The following is a 10,070-nucleotide window of genomic DNA, read 5'->3' as shown; positions in this document are numbered from 1 at the left end:
ATTTATTGCCGTAGAATTGGCAAGTATCTTATTTAAAATTTGCCACTTGTACAGTTTTGTAGTGTTTTTAAATGTATCATGGTTTTAAAGCAAGAAATTAATATTTTGTTGGAATTGTTATAAATTATGAATTTGTTTTAATAGGTTAAACCGTAAATCATTATTATCATTAAGTCATTGTAATCTTTAATAATATTTTAAACATATAAATTAAGTAAGAACGTAGGTACCCGTTTCATATTACTTCGTTCATCTGAAACTTCTTAATGGAAGTCATAGATTAGTAAAGATTACTCACTCCTAACAAGAAAATGTAACCAGTTTTGAGAATTGATATAGTTGCGTATAAAAGTGCTAAAATGTCCCTAAAATATTTGAAGTACTTATTTATATACGAAGTATCTTTACTTATCAAAGATGGAAGTAGGTTCTTAGTTGCTTAATTTATCTACTATGTTTAAAATAATAGACTACATATTTTTACTCAAAAATACGTCTATAATTGTCGAAACTTCTTTTTACAAGGTTTTATTTACCTTGACATGTTCGTAGGTATATAACATAATATATTTAAAGTACATACCTACAGTAAAAACCAATAGTAATTTGAATTTTGATGTAATATTGAATAATGCGATTGGCGTTGTGTATTTACACATAGAAACAATTTGAAAAGCAGCGGTTACCAAAATGTATACCTCTTTTTTGTACATATCCATAAAGTTTCTCAACTTCATGTTGCTGACCAGTGGCAGAGAGTCTTGATTTATTATGGGCGCTTTCCACAAAAACCTTCGCTCGTAAGCTGTTTCCTTTCCGAACGTCCGAATGAATGTGTGTTACATCCCTTTAATCTTATTAAAGTTCCGAGAATATTTCTCGGTTATTTTCAGTACCTATGTGAAAAATGTTAGCAATGCACGACCCTTAATTGCTTTTTCAAAGGTATTTTATTAATTTATATGTGAATTTTATATTATAAATATTTTAAATAAAATTGGGGTAATAAAACATTTGGTAATTTACAATCATTTATTTTAAACATAAAACACTTATGACTCTATACAAAAATCACTAAAAATAAAAATACAAACGTAAATTTGATTATTTACGTAATTGAATGACAATTGGTAACAATAAAAGTTCTAAAAATGTTAAAAAGGTTCATATAAAAAATAGGGCACTTACAAACTCGTGTAATTATTGCATAAAGTTTGTAACTGTCTCGATTGTTTTATGCAATAGTGTGACAACGCCCTAACTTCGATTAATCTATTTAGTTTACAAGGCTACATTAAAATTTCCAGTCCTTCAACTAAATTACGGGCAATACACTAGTTATGTTGGCTTATAAAGTTATTATGCCTTACTTATCGAAAAATGGAATACAAAATACTATGTAACTTGTTGCCTATTAAATCATTAAACTGGATATAAAGTTATTAGCAAGAAAAGCAGTACCTGCTGAAGAAATAAAAAAATAATATATTTATTTCAAAATATATGTAATTTCTTAATTCATTGTACAATTATAATGTAAGCACATTAATTTGTTCTGAGATGCAAGCGTCATTCTTGTAGTGATAGATTCTTAAAAATTAGGTTCAGCCCTTTTTAAGATTAGTCCTAATTAGAGGAAGTTAGATACAGATAAGGGGCTAAAATTAAAAAAAGGGTTTTAGTTTGCAGTGGTGTAGTACAAAAAATAAAAGAACCCATTACAAGATTTGTGCCTTTGTTTTGAAATCGATATTATTTATTTTCATGTACTAAATATTTATTAAGATCTGCTGCCGCTACCAAGCTGAGATATGCCTGAATAAAAGTAAATTAATCAAGATTCAGTATTTGAAAATAGATGTGAAAGTACAAAATATTTCTGAATGTAAACAGTGATGGCTAGATATAAAGTATTAAATATTTATTTTATAATTCGTTGAAATTAAAATTAAGAGAACGCATGTTAATTTCATCCTGAGACAGTTAATGTAAGACGATGCCATAAACAATCATTTAGGGAGCCGTCATATTGAAAGTTATAAACTATTAAATACTGTATCTTGCACCGCTTCTGTTACAAGCACATATTTAATTCGACATTTCATTCTGAAGAAATATAGAAAAGATAACATTAATTTACGTGATATTGAGCGTATTTTTACAAGTAATTTCTTATGATAGCTTTTCGTATGCGTGGTACTCTGCGATTTTAGCAATCGGGAAAATCTAAGGATAATCAGAATCGTAAGAGAGATTTGGTTAATACTACAAGTTGAACAAAAAGTAGAATCAGGTTGTTAGTAATACTTACGAAAACATAATTCACTGCTCAATATAACATTGTTTATCTCCAAAAGTGGACTAGTGCCTAAATATATAGCTTCTTGACTACCAGAGCCATGTAATGTGATATTGTATCTTCAAGCGCTCAATACAACAGTACCCTAATAATGAGCTACTTAGATTGAAATAGTTTAATCTATAATATAAATTGTTTATTTCACATTACTGTTGGAGTAAACGTGACTGTAGGGGCGTAATGATTATTTAAACATGAGTTTATCTACGTGTTAATTAATCTTCTTATTATAGTAAACAAATTGTATTTATAACTATCTCCTTATGGGAATCTCAAATGGACCATTCGCAAAGAGACGTTTGATTACCTTGTAATTAGAGGTATATTTAAAAGTGTAATCAATTTTGTAAAAGTACTTCGTTATTAATTAACATATGTACAGCCTAATTACGTTATCTTTAATTTTGTAATAATATATTAATGGCATTAAGAATTTTCCAATTTTTACAATTTACAAATTTGGTTAAATAATTTATTTCTGTTTATATTATTGAAGTGCATAATGGAAATTTATGAATAATATAGACATACACCACATACCTTATGACATATTAAAATAAAATAGGCGTTTATATAAAAACTAATTCATGATCGCAAAAACCGCAATTTCAACATAAAAATAATCATCCGTTACTAAAGTTTTTGTAAAAATATCTCAAGCTAATATTTTAGTGAAATTTTCACAAGCATAAAAATATATTTGAATATCATGCGTTTCAATTAATATAAATACAATAATCACTTTGAATACGTTTTTTCTAGTTTATGCGTTTATTAGAATGCCTATAAAATATTTTACAATAAAACTTACATTCATAACATTGACGTATGCATACAAAGTGGCACACACATTATGCAATAGTTCACCACAAGCAATTTTATTTGTTCATATCAAAGTCCACACTTTCTGTTTTTGCAACATGCACTTTTGTTACACTTTACACTTATTACGAATGAGTTCCAACAAAATTACAGCGCTATCTTTTATTTTTTGTGTTCCTAAATGTGTAATTAATTATGTTTTCACCGTTCTATCACAATTGTTTTAACATAAGTAAATTACTTGTTTGTAACACAGGTTTTTTTATAATATAGGAGTAGCAGACGAGCATGCAGTCCACCTGATGGTAATTGGTTACCCCCCATGGACATCTGTAATCAACCCCAGATATGATTAGATATTCCTACTTGAGGTCGGCCATAGATGCGCCGCTACCCCTGAGGACTAAGCTGGAACGCCTCGAAAAAGTCTGTCTCCCTTACCACCTTACCACGCGCCTAACACTGCTGTTATTAGGTGTGGCGGTGGTGCCGCCGGAGTCCACAAAGGGTTCTACCACCTTCAAAAGTGTTAAAATAACACGTATTATGTTGTTCTTTCGTATGTTATTAATTATTATGTTGATGAGTATTTAGAAAATTATATTTATATTTTAACTAGAGAGTCTATTCACTTTTTCAATCACTTCCTCATATTCATTTACATATTTCATTTACGCTTCAATCGTCTAGCTGAATAGTTTTAGTGGAACACAATCATATATATATTTCAACTTCAAAGTTGAGTGGATGGTGTCTCTGGCTCTTCATTCTCACTGTGACGTGCGAGTATCCCACACCCCCTTCAGTGATGTTAGCACTCGCGTGGGAAAAGTCGTTATCCATCACAGCTATGCCCTGAAAATGAAAATAATGTTACAAACAAAAAATGGTATGAAAAATACACAAATGAGGAAAACACATAGATTGATCACTCTTAAAAAGAATGTGTAACTAGATTTGAAAATTGAAATGGTTCAATTTCAAGGCGATTTTTCTATTTTACTTATCAAAGTAAAAATAATGGATTAAAAAAAAAAGACGACGATTTATTTGATGGGGACGATGAATAATTTTTATAATGAACGGAAACTTATTTCTATTACTGGGACAGTAATGTGACTTGTTGACGACAAAATAAAAACATTTTTGAAAACATAATTGCAATAACTACAACAAAAATGTAGATAAAATAAAATATAGACTTGTATAGATTAAAACATCCGATTTGAGGCTATCAGGCTACCACTTTAGTACCTTTTTTTTGTTTTCGAGGGGGAAACCTTTACAAGGTACCCAGTGTCGTAGGAGCTAGACGGGGTTATGTGGGATTCTTACCGCACTAAAACCCTCCCGGTGGCCGTCCTCAGCGTTGCCAAGAGGACTCCGGGATCTCCTACGGTACGCAACCGGAGTCCTCTGAACGCGTTGCCCCTTCGGGCTCCTCCTAGGTGAGCTTCAGAACTCACCACACCGTATGGTGTTTACGACGGTATGCGACCACACATCCTTCCCGGAGTTGCTTGCTGGACGGCTCGACCTCCCAATCTTGCCGCCCGCAACCCCGGAAGCCCCCTTTTAGTCGCCTCTTACGACAGGCAGGGGATACCGTAGCCCTATTCTATTTCCGGGACTACAGGGATAACCACTTTAGTACCTAACCTATTTTAGTATTCAGAATTGATATTAAGTACGTTATTTAAAGTATAGGTACTAAGTTGGTGAAATCCAAGCTTCGATTGAAAAAAATAAAGTGACGTTCTAACTATTGGAGTTACAAAATTATGTAAATCATGTAGAGAATAGGAAAAAACCCACGTAAAAATTACCCTAAACGTCTTAGGGTAATTTTACAAACTGTTTACCTATTTACCTGTTAACCGTTTGATTTATATACTGTTTCGTCATAAAACGTTGTTTTACTTTCGTAAAAGGTTTTTTTATAATATTGCAATGTTATTTAATATTAAAAAATTATAAACGTTACATTAAATATGAAATATATATTTATTATTTATTACAATGAATACATCTGGGGGTACGGAAGCGCCCCCATCAAATCGAGCAATATATTTTGATTTAGTACGTTATCAAAACCTAATTAAATTATATTTCTATTTTGTTCTCATTGAACATATAAAATACTGTAATCCTAAATAGACTATAAAGGCTCCTAACTTATTTGGGGTCATTGCTGGCAACCACTAAAAACGAGAGGGGCTGTATAACTGTGTTACACAAAAAATATACAATTACCATATTTTTTGCTAATTCATGTTAAAACAGCACAAAACATGAATCAGCAATATCTCCACGAGTAAAATAAACATTACTATTACATACTGGCTGTCATTCAGTATTGTGTGTTAATAATATCGTCATGAGGATGTGACCTCTCGTTCGAGTATCCTTATATCAACCTTGCATACATTGAACTAACAAGGCGGCAGACTGGCGATCGATCAGGCTCCAGTGCCATTAACTACAATCATAATGTACTATATACTGGAATTCTCATTTATCAATAAATTTTAATTGCAGAATTGATATAAAGTTGTTAGGAACTCATTCATTCTTTAATGAATAGATTTCTTATATTATAATTATAACTTCTTTGATGATAGCATCTCCTTAACATTTTGGTATTGAAGTACATTATCTCAAAAAATGATAAATCGAGGAATTATCGAATAAACTGGAATAAACTTTCACGTTTTGACTTGAGCAGAATAAAGAAATTGTGATTTTTTTATATTACATTTATTGCATTTACTATTTACTTGATCAATGGCCAAAGATGGTAATATATCTCATATAAGATTAAATTACTTCGAACTTAAAAGAGATACAAATGCAGCGATTTATAGATAAGTTATAAAACTCATTGGCAGTTAGATTGGATTACGATTTACAAGGTAGTAAATTGACCTTAATAAATGCATACAATAATATCTATAAAAACCAGTACGGAAGTACTAGCAATCTTTGACGTGTCAATAATGTAAACAAAACGAGATAACAATGCATGTTGACTCTATTAGTAAACATTGACACGATAATATTTCTATTTTTAATGTCATTAGATCAATTCTGGGAATTGGCCACATAGAAGAGCCGTCGTACACGTATGGTATAAGAATGCGGCGCATACTCATATATCATCTACATACAAAACGTAAAATTGCGCGATGTGATGCGCCTCCATTACACTGCTTATTGTACATTGTCCTCGCCTCATGTCTCTTCTATGTGTTCGGCGATAAGTACAAACATATGACACGAGAACAATCGGGAAATTACTATAAATTTATAGGTATATGAGTAGCTTCGATAATTATTTATTTTAGAAGTGCTGACATAATTATACTGATACAAAACTATTCAACAATTGTTAATCGACAAGGATTCAATATGTAAATGTATAAAATCGAAATAGCAAACAAGCATGCAGTCCACGTGGTGGTAAATGGTCAACCAACTCCATACAAAAGGATTCTAACTGAATTCGATCGATACAATATAGATCATACAGATCGTGGCCTCTCCTGAGGACTAAGTTAGTCCTCTCATAATATGTAACCCGGCATCTAGACACTTCCACCGAAGCGTAAGAACTGCTTAACTCTAGAGATATCTGTGGCGGTAGTACATCGTCTTTCGAATCGTGGTGGATTTACCACCTTACATATTAAATTTAATTTAAGTTAATGCATTTTGTTATGCATTATTTTCCGCACTAGTGTTTGGGTCTTTTCCTCAGCTGGGATTAACCTAGGATTAGAATTAGGATTTTCCGGTTTATAATAATCATGTGTATTTATTATGAATACTAAATAATTAGGGATAAAGGATATCTGCCATTAAATTATCTATTAAAATAATTTTAAATTAGAATTAAGAAATCAACCAGACTAGAGATTTAATGAATTTTTAACATTACGAAAATTTTAAAATTACGAGATTTATATTTCGAACATTAATGATAAATTATAAAATGCACATAATTATATTATGTATTTACAGATCAATGGTTTCCCTTTCCAATTAGGGCTACGCAATCACAATAAAAGAAATCACTATACTGTTTTTTGCAAATTTTGTTGTTGCGACAAATATTTGAAAAATGGAATGAAATATAGGTATTTATGTAGGTTAGCAAAATTTACCATAATCAGCAGAAACGTGACATTTCTTGAATCAAGGTTATGAGCGTAAACACGAAGGAATGTAAATTTACTTTTTTGCGCACTACCGTCTCGAAACTCGACTGTGAATGAACATTAAAAATTAATTTGTTTTGGTCAACATGTATGGAATGTTGTTTTTGTTAATGATCCAGCGTATTTTTAATAAAACGACATTTCATTTCACTTTTTGTTTTTTTTAAATCTATAAATAATAACGATACTTCAAGTCATTATTTTTAATAATCTAATTATTTAATTTTACTTATTAAATTTTGTTTGTAACGTTAAAGTGTTTAAGCTATACAATTAAATTTAAATAAGCCATATACAAAGTACATTTTAATTATGGTTATAATTTAGGAACAACACGCATCTATAAACGCTACCTACCTATTAACGACAGATATTAATATTCAATCTGTCCAATTCTTACCCAACATGGATCGAAAATTGACAATGTCTAGTATGAAAAATTATCAAATTTCGATTTTTGGTGGGTAATACATTTCATAGATTGATTATAAATAACGGGAGTAGGTAAGTGTTAATAACCCTTCCTTAGCAGTCTGATAAAAAGACATGCTTTATTTTAACAGGTCACTTTTGTTTACCAATATTTAACGCAAGATAATTTTAATTACTTACAACTGGGTTATATTAATTTTGATGTGGTAATTTAGGTCGTAATAAATATTAACGTTTTTAGCAAGATCATTAAAGTCTGAATGTCTGCGTAAAAAACATTTATATTACATCCTGAGTAAGTTCTCGAATAACAATTATTTCGTCTGGTGCGCTCGATAATAATCACATTACTTGTGCCTAGCTGGTCAAAGGCTTCCCTTCCAAATGAGGGCTACACGATCGTCAATAAAAAACAGTATCGTTACCTTTTTGCAATTTTAATTGGATTTTAGGGAAGTTTCTATAGTAAGCATTTTTTATTTTCTTTTTCACTGAAGGTAGGCTGCACATTTTATACATATAAGATTAATTTTTAGTACCGTGAAATATGAAATTATGCAGTCCGGCCTCGTTTATCGTGATATGATGCGAAGAATCAATTTTTTATGCACAATACCGACTTAGCTAGATCTTATTTTTAATGGCATGACCATAACATAAGTAAACTGGTCTTGATGTGAAATGCTATCAAGGGGCATCATTTGATACAGATCATACACAAGTGATCGTCTTAAATAGTAAGTTGGAGCTAAGTCTCAACACAACGTAAGAACTTTTTTGAGAATCAGAAAAGATTTGGTGATCGTACTTTTACAATCTATCACTAAGGCCGCACTACTATAATATTAAGATAATTTATTAATATTCGTAAAATACCACCTTAATTATCCTTTTCTCCGGATCATTATACGTCAAAGTCTTTATCCGCTTCTTGAACGGTATTGCGAAATCTTTCACCCTCTGATGGAACACCATTTTCCTGTGCACAGTATCACCGATGATCATGTCGGAACACACACACACGCACAACAAACTTGCGAACGTAACTAGTAACAGACGCATGTCGGTTTCATTACACTTTGCACAAAACAGACCGTCATTTTATGTACTCGTATGATGAACGCACTCGCTGGACGGCCGACGCCAAATGACTAATACGATAACCTCTCTTAACGATAGCGGACAGTTTATTACAACTATAATACAAAAATAAACCGACCGGTCAAAGTTTACGTTAACAATTTGCTAAAACGCCAAATCGATAACAAATGGACCGATTATTTTCAAATTAACGGACTTGTTTATTCGGAAGCTGATTAGATAGATATCCTGAACTAATGATGATCGCAGATTGTTTAAACAAAGACCGCAAACAATAGACAATGATCCGATTGTATCGGGTTTTGGTATGTCAATGTTGATAGTTTAATCGTTTTTCAATAACAATAAATTGAACCAACAACTCATTGTTTGGAACGCGGATCGTATTGTTTCATTTTGACAACACAATACATTTTTGTTAAACTCTTGTATTTAAATTTGCTATTGGCTTTGGATTGGTATCATACTCATTTTTGTATTTGAGTATTAATAGGCACAATATAATATACGAGTAAATACTTTAAAATTACAACAGAGACAATATTTATAAAACTATAAAAAAAACATTTATTTAAATAAATAAAAAAATGTTATTTACAACTTTTCTTAAAATCGCAGTGCATTTTCTTCTTTTCTTCCTTTATATGTATTACCTACTGTTATTTCTCCGGCTTAAACACGACATAAATACCTAATAGAAATCCGTATAAACGTTTTGCTTTGAATAAATTCCTGTAATAAATAACACGCTGTACTCAAATCATTTGTTAAAGTTTTATCTCGAGCGTTTACACAGTAATTCATTCTGCTGAAAATAAATTTTACAAATCGTACAACTTCTTTGTAACTCCCAAATTACTTTTCTCTCGCGCCTTTTTTGCTGACAGAATGATTAATTGCCCGACGCTCAGACACCGACAGAAAAATTTCAAAACTTCCGAAACAATCCTAAAAAGTAATTTTTATTAACTCGAAATAAGGTATGGTTGGTTAATGTAATGGTAGGCTTGAAATACGCGATGCCGCGCCGTATTTCGTCATGTCGATTACGATTTTACCATTTTGCGACTTTACGATTCTATAATCGTAAAGTGGGACGTAAGTACCTAAGCCAAAATAATTATTGAATTGAAATAGAT

The 10,070-nt window shown here is 31.3% G+C and overlaps 1 protein-coding gene across 1 annotated transcript; it reads right to left on the bottom strand.

Moving 5' to 3' along the window:
• Positions 1-3,801: 3,801 nt before the first annotated feature.
• On the bottom strand, positions 3,802-9,079 carry LOC140758008 (uncharacterized). Its single transcript, XM_073093946.1, has 2 exons — positions 8,710-9,079; positions 3,802-4,036 (listed from the first exon to the last, which is right to left on the bottom strand). Exons 1-2 carry the CDS (start codon positions 8,890-8,892, stop codon positions 3,896-3,898), a joined length of 324 nt encoding a protein of 107 aa, XP_072950047.1. The 5' UTR covers positions 8,893-9,079; the 3' UTR covers positions 3,802-3,895.
• Positions 9,080-10,070: the final 991 nt, after the last annotated feature.

This window comes from Epargyreus clarus, unplaced genomic scaffold, assembly GCF_041222505.1.
Source record: "Epargyreus clarus isolate Ecla_fem2 unplaced genomic scaffold, WU_Ecla_fem_2.2 ptg000005l, whole genome shotgun sequence".
NCBI lineage: Eukaryota > Metazoa > Arthropoda > Insecta > Lepidoptera > Hesperiidae > Epargyreus > Epargyreus clarus.
The sequence above is the reverse complement of the archived record's forward strand: the minus strand, read 5'-3'. Positions and strand labels throughout refer to the sequence as shown.